The 19825-nt window shown below is 37.2% G+C and overlaps 1 protein-coding gene and 1 long non-coding RNA gene across 2 annotated transcripts in view; both read left to right on the plus strand.

The window, feature by feature from the left end:
• Nucleotides 1-7521, plus strand: part of CEP192 (centrosomal protein 192) — a 78718-nt gene extending 71197 nt beyond the window's left edge. The window contains exons 46-52 of the mRNA XM_072413353.1: nt 1077-1218; nt 1906-2081; nt 3809-3932; nt 4011-4116; nt 4490-4688; nt 5999-6474; nt 7493-7521. Of these exons, the coding sequence (XP_072269454.1) occupies nt 1077-1218; nt 1906-2081; nt 3809-3932; nt 4011-4116; nt 4490-4688; nt 5999-6087 (836 nt within the window). The 3' untranslated portion in view covers nt 6088-6474; nt 7493-7521. The remainder of the gene's footprint in view (nt 1-1076; nt 1219-1905; nt 2082-3808; nt 3933-4010; nt 4117-4489; nt 4689-5998; nt 6475-7492) is intronic.
• Nucleotides 7522-7595: 74 nt separating this feature from the next.
• LOC140330903 (uncharacterized) lies at nt 7596-11408 on the plus strand. The gene is made up of 3 exons (XR_011920817.1): nt 7596-7608; nt 7801-7924; nt 11271-11408. It is a non-coding gene; the product is annotated as an uncharacterized lncRNA (long non-coding RNA).
• The last annotated feature ends 8417 nt before the right edge of the window (nt 11409-19825 follow it).

The following is a 19825-nucleotide window of genomic DNA, read 5'->3' on the forward strand; positions in this document are numbered from 1 at the left end:
GTCTATGCCACATTTTTGATAATGGCCACACAACAGAGTACCTGAAGGAATGGGGTTACTAGCCAATAATAGATGCATTTTTACATTTAAGTACGAGCCTTGTGCATGGAATACAGAGCTGCTTCTGGTGGCAAATTTTCAGTAATCCAATAACTGTAGTAGGGAAAAGAAAGCATGTTAAAATGTGAAAGCCACTCTTTGAAGATAAATTTTGCAATACCAACCTAAAATATGTTCATTCAAGACAATATACCGTATATAGTCGAGTATAAGTTGATCCGAGTATAAGCGAAGTTTCCCTTTTTTGCATTGGAAAACAGGAAAAAGTGATTGACTCGAGTATAAGCCAAGGGTGGAAAATGTTCCTTTACATTTGTCAATTTGCAGTTCTTCCATAAACTCTAATATAGATCACAGGACATATACAACTCATATAGAGAAAGGACATACAACTCTCTGCTTTGGAACATAGACTGCAGGGAAATGTGGAAAGGTTGGACTTTTCTGTGATGTTATTATCTCAGAATGTTCATCCTGCTGACAAGTTTCCTCATTTCTTGTCTATTTGTCACATAAGGGGAAACCTATTCTGTAAGCAGCAAAATAAACATGTTACGAATCCTCCCTTTCACACGCTGCCCTGACCCACTACTAAAGGGCTATACTCTCAGACACATTATTATAAGCAATGCATTGCAGACTCCTCCATTGTACCTGCTGGGATGAACTCTGATTGCACTCCACACTGCTCTCTCTGTACACACGTGGTTACTATGAATGCACAAAAACTCCCATAACAACCAGACCACACCCTACTCTGTTCCAGCCTATTACAAGCAGCCTTTCACTACACACACCCTCCCACCAGTCGCCTACCAGCAAGGCTTCCTGGCAAGGTCATTCAGCTCTTCTGGAGATCTGTCACGGCACTGACTGGAGAATAAGCCGAGGGTACATTTTGGGTGCTGAAAAAGTCGGCTTATACTCGGGTATATATGGTACTAAATCTTTTTCTTTTAAAATTTAGCAGCATGTATTCTTGTGTCTGACTACAGAATATTTGTTTTTATTCCCAGTCTATGATTTACCGCAAAGACCAAATGACATCCAACTTTTTTATGGAAATATGCGCAAAATTTTATTATCTGTTGTTGGAAGCACAGATCTCAACGTACCTGGAACATCTGTTCAACCCTCTCTATGCACAGGATTCAATAGGTAAGAAATGTCATATGCCTTGAGTATGGTCTGTCTGTCTAATATGATGACTACAGAGTCTGTGAAAAGTGCGCTGATATTTCTGGAGATTCTGATAATGTGTATGTAACACACAATGCAAAGTTTGTTGCTTTATATCAACAGATTGGTCTTTAAATAGACTTAGTTTTTTTTTTAGTTCTTTGGTAAGCGGTATCTTTGCTGTAAGAAGCTACGATTCATTGTATTGTAACGACCATTTCTGTTTTCAGCTTTCTTTACTGTAAATACTTTATGGCAAATTCCTAAAGTTTGCCTTGTAGTCATTAAAATAAATGTAAACTGTAACTGAATATTTTCTAAATTACCCATCTGTGATGCCTGCAGTACAGTCATTACGATGCATTATTTTCCTTATTTTTTTTTTTTTAATTCCTGAATGGTTATTTCACAAGGATCAACTAGCTGAATTTTCCTCAGACCTCTTAATATGTGCAGTAATTGTTAACCTGTGTTGAGTCAATTTGCATGAGGTTATCACTTTAAAATAACAATGTCTTTTTAAATGATATTAGTGAGACTTTATGAAGTCTTTTGAGCGAAACAGAAATGAGATAGAATTTTTGCACCAATGGAGTATTTTGGTGATGAAATTATCATGTGATCAAATATATGCACAACTAGGTTTTCTTGTGTCTTTATTTTTAGAGTGGCTGAAAATACCCAAAGAAGCATTAGTAATACATCATTGGACATTCTGCCTGTTAAAGGTCCTCAGGGACCTCAATTGTCAAATGCTGATGCACCTTTAAGAGATGGTAACAGATCTGAAAATACATGGAGTGTGCAGCCAGAGTGCCTCCAATTAAAACTTCTGACTACAGGTTTGTGTCATGTCATATAATCTATGCAATATGTTTTTTTTTTTTTTTTTTTTTAAATTGAATTTTTATTGAAATTTTGAATATAAACAAGGAGTACAGCAATACAGGAATAGGATCAATATACATAATACCAATAAACATCAGGTGTAGCAAAATACCCAACAATCAAAGTATATGTCCTCGTCTAAGGTAGTAATGTTATTGTCAAGTAACATCAAGGCCAAAGTCCAAAGTAAAATCCCATCCGGTATTGCTGAAACAAACAACAATCACGGGAAAAAAGAAAACATACAATAAAGAATAAACAGGTACATATAAGCAATCAAAATAATAACCCGTATGAACAACAAGAGGGGGGGTTAGAGGGGGGCAGGTGGGCATCATTATTGAGGTATACCGGGTCAGGTTGAGCACAACTAAACCCTAAACTTGCAATTGAGCATCGAATGTGTCCCATGGATCCCAGATCCTTTCAAATCTATCCACTTTGTTTTGTATAAGGGCTGTAAGGTATTCCATTAGGCGAACATCCTGTATACGGGAATATAGATCCTCTAAAGAGGGGGGCAGAGTGGACTTCCATCTGGTCGGGATCAGGGTGCGAGCTGCCACTAAGACATGGGCAATCAGTTTGCTAGTAGGTTTGGGGAGACCCGTGAAGGGTAACCCCAATAGATGGGTAAGCGGGTCCAGTGACAACTGTTGTTGAGTTACATCTTGAAGCAGCTTATGGACCCGGTCCCAATATCTCTGAGTAATAGGACAGTACCAAAACACATGTTCCAAAGTTCCCCGCTGTGTCCCACATCGCCAACAGGTAGAGTCCACAACGGGGAACAACCTGTGTAATACATCAGGCGTGTGATACCATCGAAATATTATTTTGTATAAGTTTTCCTTATATAATGTACAGATGGAGCTTTTGTGCGCTGCTTCCCATATGTCTGACCACTCCTCACTATCCAGAGAGCGGCCTAGAATAGATTCCCAAGTTCTCATATAAGCAAATTTTCCCTAAATCCCTCGTACACTAGTATGAAGGAGACGGTAAATTGAGGAAACCAGACCTTTAGTATATGGCCAAGCATGCATATCCTCTCAAAGGAAGTAGTCTTTGAAAAGCTGGGTGCCTGGGTGAGGGAGAGGGCGTAATGTCTGATCTGCAGGTACCCAAAAAAGGCAGTTTGGGGAAGGTCAAACATGGCTTGGAGTTCCGAAAAGGAGAACAGCCTCTTCTCCACGGGTTGTAAAATATCCTGAAGGTGGAACAGTCCCCTCTCCCTCCAGTATGCAAAATCTTTTTAGCATGTCTGCTTTGTTTCCAAGCATTTCATTTTTGTATGTTAACAATATGATAAAAATTTATTGTGGAGTCATAATTGGTTATAAAAAGTTTCTTTGTGTCTCCAGCCCTGAAGTTTTCCACTAATGAAACATTTGGAATGGTTATTAAAACCAACTCGAATTTAAAAGACTTGGGGCACATAGGCTCCTTTTTACTTCGAAAACAGAAATTCTGCCTGATATATTGTGCTTAATTCACAAAACCAGGAGTAGTTTTAACAATTCTTCCTAAAATATTTATCATTAACCAAAAGAACCACTTTGTTCTCAGTGATCGTTTTCTTTACATATCGTTAAGGCAATCAAAAGTTTGTTATTCAGAGGTTTTGTGTGCTAGGGTCACAACATTTTATATGATGCTCTTTATTTCAATCCTATTCCAGATGAGTTTGCTGGAACTGGTCAAATACAGATCTACAACACTTCTTCAATATCATTGGAGTTTGATTTATCTTGGCCAGCTCATTGGCTTACTGTAACACCTCAGCATGGCAACATTCCACCACAGTAAGTCCTACTTCCTTTACTGTTCGATTTTATAGTTCATTGGCAAAATATGCATCAAATGTATTGTTTCTTTCACAGGAGTCACACACTAATACTTGTAAGCCCAAACCCATCTCTGTCTAAAAAGCAGAATGTTCTTCCGTGGAATGGCCAGATCTATGTGCATTGTGATAATAGACAAAAGGTATGCATTTTTTTTTTGTATTGTATTTTTAAAAATAGACTGTTATCTTTATTTTGAAGTATAATATCAATATAGCACAATATCAAACACTTTTTGTGGCCATTTCTTCCAAAGCCGGTTGAAATAAACTTATTGAATTGAATTCTAACATATATAGATACGTGAGGGATCATACAGAAATTTTAGGGACAAAAATGTTTTTTTTTTGCCTTTCTTTGTGCTTCCCACGCTTATTAAAAAACACTAAGTAGTGTGCTGATCTTTCAATTGGAACATTGGCTCTCTAAAAGAGGATTTCCATCTCACTTTGAAAGGATCGTCATTTTCTTTTAGTGATTTTTCTCCTAATAGTTGTCTTCCTTTACTTTTGCAGATTGTAAAAGTTCACATAAATGACAGAACCTCAATAAGTGGGCCTAGAGATGGAGTCCGAAAATCTCTTCCAATGCTTGCACCTCGTCTGGAAACCCCTGTTCATGTTACCAAACCTCTGCCTAAAACTACTTCAGCTTTACTTGAAATAAAGAATCGTACCCTTGTATTTCCTAAAACAGCAGCTGGAGAAAGCTCAGGTAACTGTTGTGTTTAGTGACTTTTTTCCATCTGGTAATAACTTGTTTAAGCCCTGTACAGGCAGAAGTTTTAGGTCTGTGAAAAAATCTTCTAGCTGAGACAATTGCAACCATTCATTTCAGGCAACAATCATCTACCATGTGTCTACATTTGACCCTTCCAGTTATATAGATCAGTACTGTAGTCCTCAAGGGCCATAATTAGGACGTGATAGGCAAAGTGAAGAAAATAATAAGCTTTTAAGGTGGGACTTAAAATGTAGTTAAAAAGATTTTTACTTTATTGTGTTCCAACTTAATGTATAAAAAAAATCCCAAATATTGGAATATCTTCAATTATACAATCATACCATAGAAACATAGGCATTTCTATGTTATGATTGTATAATTGAAGATATTCTAATAATTGAGATTTTTATACATTGAGTTGGAACAAAGTAAAAATCTTTTTAACAACATTTTAAGTCCCACCTTAAAAGCTTATTCTTTTCCTCACTTTCCCTATCACGTCCAAATTGAGTTATTTCAATACTAGACTGGGCACTAATAAGGTTTACCTGCTTTGATACATTGAACTCCCTTATGCTTACTATTGCTGTGAATTTACTTTTTTAAATATCCTGAACCATTGAAAGTAACCAGTCTGTATTTAAGCACTAGATTAGAAGCCCGCATCTATTACTTATTTCTGTGTCCATGAATGAAAGTCTGAATTATTTCAGTAGTCACAATTCATGCTAAATATTTATCCATGGTAGCTTCTTTGACATTCTTCAAAGTACCCTCCCAGTTTCTTAGCTTTTCATCAACCAAAAGTCAACCTTGCTTGAACATGGAAAAGTGCCTAGGGGTATGTGGCACAGTTGCTGGAAAAGACATTTCTCTTTTGGTAGTGCAGTTGCTTTTCATCCTGTGGAAGAATAACCGTATCACAAACTCAAAGATTTTACCCTGCAATACAGTTTGCAGTTTCAGCTTTTGACTCTTTAATATGACCCTTAACAGTCATCTCTTTTTGTAGTAATGTTAGTTATGACCTTGTCAATGTCTTCAGCCCAGCTTGTGTAGGCTGAGTTGTTACAAAGTTAGTTTTGAGCCTTGCCTTAAAGTTTCCATCAATTTCAGCACAACCAATGAGCAGTAGAGCTAGTGCATTTAGGGTTTGGTCCAGTGCACAGCCTCAGCAAGAAATTCAGGGACACTGAAAAATAGCACATTTACCTTCTAAAGGATAATTTTTTTTTGTTTTGCTTTTACTTTTGTTGAAATTTTTAACACCTATTAAGCTTTGTTTCATGTATTCCTTTTAGAAACACTATTGGAAATGGCAAACCCAGGTGATGAAGACGTTAAATGGCATCTCTCATCCTTTGCACCCCCTTATGTGAAGGCATGTTAATGAATGCTGTTGTGTTTTACTTAGATACAATACTAATAAATAAAATGTGACATTTATTAATTTTAGATTTACACGTCTATATATTTGTTTCAGGGAGTTGACCACAGTGATGATATTTATCGGGCCACTTACACAGTATTTAGGTGTTCCCGAGTGTCTGGTGTCCTTGCAGCACATGACAGGTTAAAGGTAACACATTATATTGCTCTGTCAGTCCCTGATTATGGTAAATGCATATTTTAATTTTATTTTCCTTTTTGTTTGTAGATAGCAGTTACTTTTTTTCCCAAAGACCAGGGAGACTATACCCAGTTTTGGGACCTTGAATGCCATCCAATATCTGAACCACATTTGAAGCATAAAGTGAGATTTCAGCTGTGTGGAGAAGTAAGTAGTGGAAACTTGCTTTGAGGACCCTTCAGGATTGCTTTACTATTGACAAATTTTCGGTAAAAAAATTGTTTTGGTTGTCTGCTCAGAAGTTGCTGGTTCATATAGTTGGACATAAAGTTGCAATTATTTTTTGTCAAGAGTTTATTTATTAATTTATTGATAATGGAAGAATTAGAAATTTTTATATAGACCTTTCCAGCACATCCCAAATATTATCAATAGGGTTAAGGTTTGGGCTCTGTGGTGGCCAATCAATGTGTGAATATTATGTATGACGTTCCTTGAACCACTCTTAAAAAATTTAGAACCCAATGAACCCTGGAATTGTCATCTTGTGCCATCAGGGACAATCTTTTGATAGGAGCTCCCTCTGTCTTGTATGATAGACACTAAGCATGATGGTTGTATTACTTCATTCATCTCTCCATGATCTTCACATTGTTCTAGTGGAAGTGCTTGTACTTCCACTGTTAACTTCTCAGGCAGTATTCCTGAGTGTGGCTCAGGGTTAATTTTCAGTACCAAAAGCGGCAACCCTGAGCCCTATGTGCTTTAGGCGTCGTCCAGCGACGCCCGGCATCTGTCCCCTGGCTACGCCCGGCATCTGTGTCCCCGGCATGTGAGCGTTGGGGACGCAGATGCTGGCGGGGCAGGGCCATGCGAGCTGGGGGCGGAACCGTGAAGCTGGGAGGCGGGGCCAGGCAAGAAATTTAAAATAAGTATTTTTAAATGTACCGCTTTGAAATGTAAAAATACTTATTATTCAGACTGCCAGGGAGGTTAAACATAGTAGTGAGTTCTGAGGTTGATTTTTATGATTTGATTTCACCAAACATTTTAGTGATCTTCTGAAACGGCATAATAACTTTTCCACAACCTACATGTTTGTTTAAGAAATGAGAAGCTAAGGGGGCTAAGAAAAAAACATTTTATTCATTTGGGTTTTCTTCCTGGGGTATTTATCATTTTTTTTTTTTAAAAATGACTCATCAGTGTTATGATCTTTCCCAAGGGTACCTTGGATGAAAATGTGTCAGTGAGAACTTCTACTGATGCTTTAGTAAAGACAGAAGCTCCAGTCCATCCAAGAAGAAGATCTGGATCTGAAGCTTCTTCATTAAGAGCTGTGTACGTAGTAACTGTACTTGTAGAATGTATGTTACAATCTCATATGGTGCTTGTGGTAAACAACTTATTTTAACACTATGAAGAAACGGTTTCATCCCTACGGTGCTACTTTGAATTGGGGTTTTCCTGCTAAATATTATTTTTCCTTTGCCTATGTAATCCATAATGATTTTAATTGTATTTGATTCTCAGGCAAGATGCAACCGTGAGGGGGGTTTTTGCCTCTGACCAGTTATACACTTTTCCTCCTACGCCAGTTGGTGAATCCAGTACATTAAAAGTAAACTTGCAAAACAACTCTTTTTCAACCTACATGGTAAGCGTTTCTGTGTGTCTCTCTCTCACTCACTCTGTATTGGGATTTAAGTTAAGGTTAAACTGATGATTTATGAAAAAAATCATGTTTCTTCCTAAATCCACCAAAGGTTTTAAAATATTCTGTGTGGTTTCTACAATAGAAACTCTGAACTTCCTTGATTACCCAAGGCTCCTTATTAGGTTTTAAACTGTTTTTATAAACCTGTAATTTTTTTTGTGGTTATGTGCATCATGAATAATTTCATATTGTGGTTATGAGCATCAAGCATATAACAGTAAAATAGCGGACCTTGTTGTGCCATCATTTCCTTTCTGCATGTTTTTTTATTTTTTTATTTTTTATTATTATTAATACTAAGAGTAATATGCATGTGGGTGTTGACTGCATCTTGTATTGACTTACAGCTGAAATTTGTTAGTCCTAAAGAGCCATTTCATGTGAAGCATTCTAAATATTCCTTGAGGTAAGCCCACAGTACTTGTTTTAATGTTGAATTGCGTATTGCCCTATGAATGTATTATGTTCTATTACATTTAAGATGTGCATGATGTCTTCTTTTGGTGTGCTGTGTAACAGTTTGAAATATATATATATATATATATATATATATATTTCTTCTTCAAGTAATCCTGTCCTTTAAATCATGCAAATCTTCAATTTTTTTTGTCAGGGATACAAATGTTGTGTTTTGCAAACTTCAGCAATTTTAGATTGCTGTTGACGTGTTTCTGATATACTTAAGAACAGTTGGAAACATTTCATACTATTTAAAGGCTTTTATTGGCAATACGTGAAATTAATGTAAGGAGTCAGTGTTTACAGCATGTAAAATGAAGCCTCTAAAATTGAAGCTGCAACATTTGCAAAACAAACATTTAGGTCACCTCTAGAACTTGAGGTGGGAATAGTGATCTGCAAGTGTTATCGTGCCTCATTTTTGTATTTATTTTTTTAATAAACTCAAGACAATGAGTTGCCTAAATATTCAACTACTGTTCGATTTTTCTGTATCCTAATAGTCAAGTACAAAAAATTTGCTGTATTACAAAGAAAACCTTATTAAAGTGTATTCTGTTGGTACCACCCTTTAGAGGTTGTCAGTTTCTTAAAACAAATCCTTGAACATACATTTTGGCAAAGTCCTCCTATTCAAGGTTACTGGAATCAAGTTATTCATCTACTTCAGGATGTCACATATCACCAGATCATCTTGTGTGAGTCCCATCACACACTTATTAGATCTTCCAATTTCTTATCTTCCTATATGTTCTTGTAATATATCCCATGCTCTGGTGGCCGCCAGCACACTTATTTTCTCTTAATGTATGTTTACCCTTCCCTCTATCCATGAGCACTCTATTAAACACAAGATGTCAGATTATTGGAATACCTAACCACGGTATTAAAGGGAGAGATTTGATTGTACATGGGGGGAACTGGGATGTTTATTGCTTGCACAAATCTGCTTAAAAAACTGAACCAATACTCTCTCATGCTCCTTTACCCCTCCCTTCCCTTATCCTCTCCCCTTTGTTGTGTTTTGTTTTGGGTATTGAAGGTGTTTGTATCCTACAAGGAAACATGGAGATAACATATATCTAGGGAATATGTCCTATCAAGGACCTGAGAAGACCATTTACCATGAGACGAGCGTCAGTCTCTACTGTTGTTCAGTTGTCTTCTATAGCCACAGTTACATGTGTACATTTGAATAGTTTGCCAAGAGTCTATTGTTTATGTATAATCCCTTTTTTCTGAATTTTTTTTTTTCTTCTCTTGTTATCCCCCAATTTTTCCCTCTTCGTTGTTCCATTATTTTTTCATTTATTTTTTCCTACTTTGTTTACAATATAAATTACAGTAATTGCATAGAAGCATTAAAAGGTCCCTTTAGTGATCATCCACAAAAATAAAAAAAAATTTGAAAAATATCTCATGGCTATGAGGGAATGCAACAGGTTTTCTTTAATAAGTCCCTCACCGCACAAGCACCTGAATATCCTTTATTTGGCTCCACTTGCAGGAGTAAAAGTACCTGGTTCAGTTTTTATGAAGTTAGCATTTGACTCGCTCCCTTCCTCTTTTAGAACAGCACTGACAATTCGTGTTTGGCACAAAGTGGCCACTTTTTGGCCATAGACTAGTTCTCAGCCCTGTGTAAGCTCCATCTAAAGCAGCGGTCACCAACCGGTGATGCGTTCCCCAGCGGGGTCCATTTCATGACTGGTCAGAGCCATGGACAAAGTCCCCTGTTTGTATCCCAGGCTCAGGGTGGTAAGCCCATTCTGGCATCATGATGTAATTTTGGGGAAAGTTTCTTCCCCTATGAGTGGCACACTGCTCCCCACGTATGCGCAGTCCAGAGTCCCTGAAATTACTGGTCCGTGATGTCCAAAAGGTTGGCGACCACTGATCTGAAGTAACACAGGGCTCCTTTACTTAATCAAATCAGCTAAACAGATTGGCTGAGGAGAAAAGGAAAGCTGAGCATGTTCTTCTTCTTCTGAGGAGGGACATTAAAGAAAACCTGTTGCTTTGACCTGCATAGGCAAAGTACAGGATTGCTTTAGGAAAACGCATCAATAATCGCTTAGAATATGTATTTGCCTACAGTACACTATACTTTTCCCTTAAACCCCCCTAGCGGTATTCCCGAGTGTGACTTGGGGTAGTCCTACTCGAGGTAGCTTTTAACCAAAAAAAAAAAACCCACTTACCTTGTTCTGTCGCTTTTCCCTGTTGTCCTGCTGGTCCCCCCAGGTCCTGGGGACATGTCCTTCCTCCTCGATCCCCAGCCGGCGAATGCAGCGACGATCTCCAGGGTTTCCCGGTGACATCGGTGTGGGCGGGAGGATCAGCGGAAAATTCAAATAATTTTGTTTTGGATTCAATCCAAAACAGTTGTCTTGAGTCTAATACAAGGAAATATTCATATAATAAATAAATAAAATATAATATAATATATATATATATATATATATATATATATATATATATATATATATATATAAAATATATATGCTACTGTACAGTTATATTACATGTTTAAATATTTACCAGATTTTTGTGTTTTGTTATTTAAAGTTTATTAGGCTTGTTAAATTTATTAAATATCGGTGAGTTATGCCTAAGAATTATAGCCTACAATGAAAAATAAATTTCCATGCAAAAAATTGTACCACTCTTTGCATGGAAATTTGGATGGAATTAGACCGCTAGGGAGGTTAAAAGAAACAGTGTTGGTTAAATCTGCTTGGAATTTTATCAATTTATAATGCCTTTTTCTATTTTATGGTTCTGATATTATCTTTAAATGATACCAAGTATTTGTTTACTTTTGTAGAGCTCACCATTATATCAACCTACCAGTGAAATTCAAGCCATCCACCGTGGGCAGGTTCGAAGGTTGCCTTGTTGTTCAGACAGACGCCGGAGATATTTGCATTCAACTTGTTGGTGAAGCACTAGCAAAGAGATGATGATTTGAAAAGTTTAATACTGCTGGTATTACACACTCCTTTTTGAAATGTCCAATTGTTGAAATTTATTAGGATCAGTAAAGCAAAACACAATGTGCCAGCCATCAAGTCATCTCATGACATTGACACGTTGCACTGCTTTATTGAATAAGCCAATAAGGGTTTTTGTGATCTAAGATAATGATGCACTTTAGGTTGTACTGTATATGAATTACCCACTAGGATAGGTGCCTTTGCTCATTTTGTAATTCTTTTATGGTTACACATAGCTTCTGTGCTATTCTGTAGAGAATGTAAATGAAATGAGAAAGTTATTTTAGCGTTTGTCTATGTAGAGATGAGTTCTATTTTCATACTGCTCTTGTAGATTAGTAGACCTTTAATATGATGTAAAACACTACTAAGGTGGAACTTTTAAACTGATCTGGATTCCTTACCATTCACTCTGCATTGTAAAGAGGGTGTTGTTTTTTCCTCCTTATTCTACCTAATCCGATGGTTAAGAGAGGGATCTCTGGAGAGATGCAGTATTAAAAGTTCTTTAAGTGCCTTTTACTACTATTCACAGGACCTAGCCATGGTGTACGCAGTACACAGTTATGAGTAGTGCTCATTTATAAAAAAAAATGCGTTGTCTCTTGCTCTCCTGCTATCAACATATGTAAAAGAAAACTTGGTAATTGTTTGTCTTTATGTTGTATGAGTGTATTTAATGTGTGTGCGACAATTGTCCAAAGATTTCCATCTATGTGCCTTCCACTCCTGCTGTATTCTCAATTTTAGGAAATATTTTCCCTTTTTAAAAACATTTGATGATCTGAGGTAAATAAAAGCAAGCAATAAAGTTTTTGATCTTTTTATCTTTTTTTGTTCTAATTTTGGTTCATACGATCTAATACTAATATGCTATTAAGAGTTAATGATTTGTTAAATGTCAGATTTTGTAATTTTGTTGTGCTGCTAGAAGCTAAACAAAAGTTAGCTTTTATTTGTTGTGTTTAGAACACTGTATCTTAATTATGTTAACATGGCAGTTTACTTATTAAGGCACTAATGACAGATCATTCCTTGGACTTCAGTTTTGTGCAAAAATCAATTTCTGCAGGCGTTAGCAGGTGACCCTAAAAAGGAGGGGTGCTCTCTAAAATACCCCCCATTTACTAAGTTCAGGCAGTGTATTTTACACAAAGATCCTTTTAGCTAGGTTCAGACCCATGGTGGGAATAGGCATTCCTGTGTGTCCCCTAATGAAAAGTAACATGCTGCATACATATTGGCACCCCAATAGAAAATAAATTAGGGTGGTAGTGAGCAGTTCGGTACTGCTCACTGCTTCCCATTGTCAAATTTTAAAGCAGTGGTACTTTAGGAACCAGTGCTGTGTTTGGTAATATGGCTGGTAAGGTGCCAGGAGACATGTAAATGTTTTTCCAACTGCAGGTCTTAACCTAGCTATCTTTATGATTTCAGAAGGTTCTGCTCAAATCTATTACTCAATGAGCTGATAACACTGTAACTGGTTACTGTGATTGCATATAATAAAGCAGAGTTAAACTGACCTCTAACAGTGTTTGAAGAGGTGGGGGGATCTCCTTATCAGCTTTTGCAGAATAACAGAGCATCCCAGCTGATGGCTGTCACTGCTTAAATGAGGATCTCAAGTTTGCCTGTAAATGTGTTTAAAATGCCAATCCTTTTCATGTGGTATGCATACTTTTTCACATGACTCTATACAGCAGCATGATGCAGTCAGTGCATTGGTTCTTTTAGGCCATATATTCCTGTCTTTGGAATGTAAAGATAGAGTGGATATGTGGGCCATGGAGCACACCATAATAAGGCATGGCTAAACTACAATAATTATTGGACATACCGTATTTTTCGGCGTATAAGACGCACTTTTTCTTCCCCAAAACTGGGGGGGAAAAGTGGGTGCGTCCTATACGGCGAATGCAGGTTTAAAAAATAATTAAAACCGGTAACATACTTACCCGATACCGCGATCCTGCGTGCTTCTCGTGTGATCAGAAGGGGATAAATTGACACAGGGTGGTCAGAAGGCGAATAATCTTTCAGAATCTTTTTTTTTCTAGATTTTCCTCCTTTAAAATCTTGTACGCCGAAAAATACGGTAGTTTAAAGAAGCATGGATAGAGAGTCTGGGTTGCATATTGTGTACAGAACACACTTTGATCAGCACTGTTTCATACACATCATAATGTTTACAATGCAGGGGTCAGGGACAGAATGAAGCATTCAGGAAAATACAATGTACAACAAAGCATATAGAATGTGGCAGTTAAGGGTGCAAGTAGATAACAGTCTGCATGAGAAATAAGCTGCAAAGATTTACCAGTGGGCTGATGTGTAAGATCCAACACTAACAGGAATTAATCACAAGATGGAGCTTACATACTGCAATTTGAGATCAGGGACTGTTGTCCCAATGCCCCCTCTACCATTATTCTCAATATTGAGAATTACAAAATTATCTATTAGCAACCTGATAACAAAAGTGTGAATGAATCGCCAGAAGGTTGGAGCATAGTTTATACACCTAAAAACAAAAAAATAATTTCACTACTCATGGTTGTTTTATCAGAATATGGAACCAAAGAGGACCTCTCCATAACATTTCAGAGGGAGTCCTAAATGCTTTTTTCCTATGAATATTCTATTAGGCTTTACAGACTCGGGCTAAACCCTCTTTAACCATTGTTGGGCTTTGGACACCAGCAACCCCCCTGGCGGTTTGATTAATAAAGATTTTTAAATGCAGAAGCAGTGCATTTAAAAATCTAAATTATTTTACATTTCCCGCCCAGTATTGCCTATCTGCATGATGGTCCTGCCCTCCAGCCATGCACTCGCGAGCAGATGCCCGCCAGTCTGCTTCCCCTTGCCTCCTGTCCCCAACGTTCACACGCTGGGGACGCAGATACCGGCTGAAGGTTGGAGAGGATACATCAGTATAGCTGGGTGATCCAGAAAACCTGGAATGGAATTCTTCAAAGTGGTATTCTGTTTGCTAACAAATGTTTTGAATCCTTGACTAGATCCGTTCTAATGTGCATCTGTCAGTACTGAGTAGGTTCCAGCACTTAAATGCAGGTGCTATTTGGTACATACATATAAATGGCAGCCATATTCAGCCCACGTGATCCACTTTCATTTGCTGCTTCAATCTCCCAATGATCATTGCATTCTGTTAGTGTTCTTGTGTCTCAAACAGAAAGTCCTAATTAACCTTTTTTAATATAGTTTTCCTTATAGGGACACTCAAAGGAAACAAACCTTGCAGATTACAGTGGGCCCTAGTATGAAGATATGGGGAGGCAGTACTTCACACTTGCATTGCTGTACCCTTCCAGTTAAGTAACCTTAAGGTATGGTTAGATGTAATTTATATGTCTCGGGACTCTGGTGGTGAAATCAGTGTGCCCTAGTACATATCTGTTCAAACCATTGCAGCAAACAGGACGGGGCTTCCAAAGACCAAATGAAGCAAATTGAAGGAGGAAGGACATCTGACTTCTAATAGCTGATCCTTTTAAATGCAAAAAAAAAAAAATGCATTTTTTTTTAATATGTAAACTTCCTGTGTAATTAGGCTGCCATGCTATATAAATGAAATTTTAATGGCAATGCAGAATGAAAGAAAATCTTTGTGTATTCAGCAGGGCTTTGAATATGAGCCATAGTCTCATAATATACATTATTGTCTGTATTAATTAAAAACTTAAATTCTTAATGAGCTAGTTTTGTGTGTATGAACGTGTTCATTAAATAGCTTTGTACACTAGACTTTGCTTGACATTACATCTCTAGCCTTACATTGGGAGACAAAGTAAAACAGCGGGGCTTAGGATGGGTGCTGAAAAGAACATGCCGTGTTGTGTTTTTTTTTTTTTCACCTTTTTCAAAGCTTTGGTAGTTCTGTTTTTTTTTTTAATTATTTTAATTCTGGTGGTAGGTAATACTCATCCCACAAAGGCTTGTTCCTTATTGTAAGAGCTGTGTCACTAGTGGGAGCTGTCAGGTACGTCAGCTGAGTTGCATTGTTGAGGTGTCAACAACACAATCGGAGATTACATGAACATAAAGGGCTGTGAATATGTCTCTGAAATGCACTCAGGACAAGAAGTGTTAACAAAACTTTCTTTTCTGCTTCTGTCTATTAAATAAGTGACAGCTAATATTTTAAGTTTGGAACATGGTTATTGTGAAAAAGAGATCTTTGTGTGTTTTTCCTTTCTAATGCTTAATTTATGCCATGTCTGCTGCAAACAACCAGTTTAAAGCCTGGGTCAACAATGTTTCAATAGAAAGACTTCAATTTTTTTACAATAAATGAATGCCGATACATGCTTCACATTCTTTTTAAATACACAGTGGAAGCCATTACTTTTTGCTAATAGCTATGTAACTTGGAGTTACATAGCTATAGAATACCTTTGTGCCAGTATGGATACTACACAGATTTCTGCACAGGATACAATATGTAGGCTGCCATTGATGTCCTTCAGGTAATGTATGAAAAATTCCCTTTTGAAACATCCTTTGATCCTTTGAACTTTGTGGGGAAAAAAAGTTTTTGCTATGGGAAAATGTTTGCAACTTTTAGAAAGGTTTTGGTGAAAGGACAACCCTCCTGTATGAATGCTCCACCCATGAGGGTAACTACCTACAAAATATCTAAAGTGTGTTGTTGTTTCACCTATATAAAGAAAAACCAGTAAGTCCAATTTTAGCATTGTTTCACAAAATGTGCATTTCTAGCAAAAAGAAGAATGCAAGTTTTCATGGGTATGGGCAATGCACGTTCTACTTTCATATTTAAAAAAAAAAAAAAGTTTTGTTTGAAATTGAAAATAGAAAGTAATATACTGTTATACTCACCTGTTCAGGCGCCACCATCTTCTTCCCTCTTCTCATCCTTTTTGTGATCTTTGGCCATCTTGATTAGCTGGGTCAGGAAGACCAATCCTGTGAAGGTGCATGGGAATTCATTCAGTCCCATTACCCACAAGGGAAGCTGAGGTCTACCTTTGTATGCACAGCTAAGCAATTGTGACATCTGAATTGAGCACTCAGGCAAGTAAGAATACATATTGCTCATCATATACAGTCACCATCTGTCTCTTTCTGCAATGAGGACCTGTCTGATTAAGTCCATGTCTAAATAAGGGAACACATCTGTAAAAGGGAACTATTGGTAATATTGGTATGTGCACCAATTAGGAAGTCCACCATGATAACTAACAATGTCTATGAGATAATCATTAGAAACCAAATTTCCTTGGTGTTTCACATAGAAAATAGTGTAGGAAGTACATCTGTGAATTCATAACTATCTCACTATGTGGTATGTGCTCTATAGTAAAGGATAAATATATTGTTCCTCTTAATTCTGGTCTAATAAGTCAATGGTCATCTTCTAGTATCTATAAATGCTATAAATAGGGGGTCTTTAGCAAAAAATTGTCCTGTTTGTTAAATTGGACTGTGCTAAATTCATATTTAAAAAGGCTTGGAGAGAAACAAAACAAATTATAGGTTCCAAACTTGTATCAATATTTTGAGAGCTACACAATGTAAAGTTAAATAAAGTAGTATTATGATTGTTATATTGTCTACAAAAAGTGGTTCATTGCAGCATTGCAGCATGTGCAGATCACAATCTGTTTTGTCAACTGAATGCCTATTTTTTGTCCTGGTCAGACATAGAGATTTGGTTTACTATTGTCTTGACAATATTATCTTTTTCTCAATACCTTTAGTCAATGTTATAGATCTAGTGATGGCCACTTAGCCAGAGTTTGGCTGTCTTCTGAATGACAAGAAAAGTCACCTTCAGACCACTCAATCCCTAATTTATCTGGGTTCCCCATTCAGCATTGGAGGACACAGCGTCATTTCCAGAACAAAGCCATGAGCAACACTTCAGAGGTTTTACTGAAAGAATAATTGTCAGCCAGAAATTGTTTGGTGTACTTAAGAATTCTTTTAGTCACTATTGCCATGGTGCATGGGTACCCTGGCAACACAGAAGCTTTCAGCTGTCTTTTATGAACCAATGGGATTGTCAGTCGTTGTTTAAAAGCATCAGGCATAAAGCGCAGCTTCCATTGGTAGTTACAATAACTTTAAAATGAACAAGCATTATGTTCTTGTAGACTAGATTGCAGTCATGTAAAATGTAAGTGAAAGTGGTTAGCAGAGTAGTGTAGGCATTTGTCAAAATGTGGCAGCTTTTCTGGTGCTCAAAGGGAATTTCTTCACTAATAAATGCAGAATGTGTTAAACTCAAGACTGTAGAATAGTAAAGTTCTAAGCGATGAGGGACTTTAAGTTCACGTTATAAAAGAAACCCTGGGCCCTGGTTCCTAACAGCTCCGTACTGATTGTTCACTATTATGTGGATAACAGTAAATTAATTTGATGTCCGTCTGCATTCCAGATATATTGTGAGTTGTCATACCTGAAACTTTATAAAGATGTTTTAGCATCCTAAAACTGAGGAGAAGAGTGTTTTCTGACACTGTAACCAGAGTATTATTTTTTTTCTTTTTTATCCACAATATACAGTACCATTTTTACTTGGCCAGTGCCTTCATCATTTTAAGTGAATTGACAAGAGTAAGGAATAAGGGTTTGGATGGTGTAATTTATTAAAAAAATGTTGATGTCTCTGCTTTATTTTAATAAACATTCATACCAAACTTCATATAGAAGACTTATGTGTGTGTCACTGGTGAATTGCCTTAAAACTTTGCAAATCATGAAATATAAAACATAAATATGGACAAGTAGGCAGCTTACCTGTGTTTTTCTTAATGCATCTAAGTACATAAAGCCAATGTACAAATCATTGCAGTTCTAAAATAAAATCTATTGTCAGCCCTAAGGCAAACAGTCCTGGAAAATTGTGTCTAATATTCTAATTGCACAAAAATAATGGCCAGTTCTTGATAAAATACGTTGAAATGATTACCCTGGAAAAAAGGTAAAACGACAGAAGAGTTCCATAAGGAGGACTATAAGAATGCTACTATAAAAACATGCTAGGGACCTAAAGCTCTGTGTATTATAACTTGTATATCTTACAGAGGTACAATAACACCACTATAAATTATATACTAGTTCATAAATTGATAGGGATGAAAAGATTTGCAAACAAATCAATTTTTTGAAGGACAGCTTTATGATATTTCTCCTAGTTGGACAGATATTTATAGATGACAAATATATGACTGAGGTTCTAATCAGTTTCCACGTTATTTTGTTGATGTCCTAAAGGAATTGTCTTTCAGTTTTAACAATGCTTATTTTTATTTTTTTAGTTCTATGGGGTGACACAAATAATCACCTTTCAATATAGATGAACTCCAGGAATATATAAAGGACACTTTTTTCAGCTCTTCAATCATTCGTACAGTATTTGGGGGAACACATTTGCATTATGCTAATGCAAGCAATATCACGACAATACAGGCCTTCCTTGGTGTTATAGACTGGCCCTGCTATGTTTCTTGTTGCCACTAGTTTAGCCCCAGTGTCCTCAGAGGAACCTGGTAAATAATAGCTGCTGTTGAAGTACAATCTCCCAAAATGCCTGCAATTGACACTTAAGCTGCGTACACACGGCAAATTTTTCTCGCCCGATAATCGGTATCGGCCAATTATCGGGCGAAAATCTGCCGTGTGTACAGTCGGTCGTCGTCCATCGTCTGACGACTGTCCTGGCGGATCCATGGACGATGGACGACGACCGATCCTAATGAAAGGGAAGGGGAGAGCGCGCAGCAGGGTGCCGCTCCGTCGCTCTCCCCCTCCCCTCTCCATAGAGCATGAACGGTGCTGTATGTACAGCATCGTTCATGCATCGTGCAGTCTTTTCTCGTTGGAAAGGATCGTGAAAGATCCTTTCCAACGAGAAAAATTGCAGGTGTGTACGCAGCTTTATGAGGAGCCCACACCCCTGCATGAGTGCACCCTGATAACCACTCGGCTTGTAACTAGTGTAGATTGCCTTGGAATTCCAAAATGCAGTCTGATACCAGCTGACCCCCATGCATGCATTATACATGAGCAATGAAGAAGAAATAGACCATAACATAGACCATGCTGAGAATGAATAGGCAATTTTAAAAAAAGGAAGTATTTTGGAGATGGATCATGAACACAATAATCAGAGACATTTACAATGGCAATGAGAAATCTAGCTTTCTGTTGTCACAGAGAGAGTGTAAGAGAATGCAAAATAGCATTTTTCTTCTGTCATAGTTTATAGTGAACTATCAACATGTTTTAAGGGAGCTTCTTCAGGTATTGTAAGGTAGAATTCAATACTGGATTCCATCAACTCAAAATGAAATAACATGTTGGAAAATGCAGGTAGAATGTGCAGTTGTATCTA

The sequence above is a fragment of the Pyxicephalus adspersus genome, chromosome 5 (assembly GCF_032062135.1).
Source record: "Pyxicephalus adspersus chromosome 5, UCB_Pads_2.0, whole genome shotgun sequence".
Lineage (NCBI taxonomy): Eukaryota > Metazoa > Chordata > Amphibia > Anura > Pyxicephalidae > Pyxicephalus > Pyxicephalus adspersus.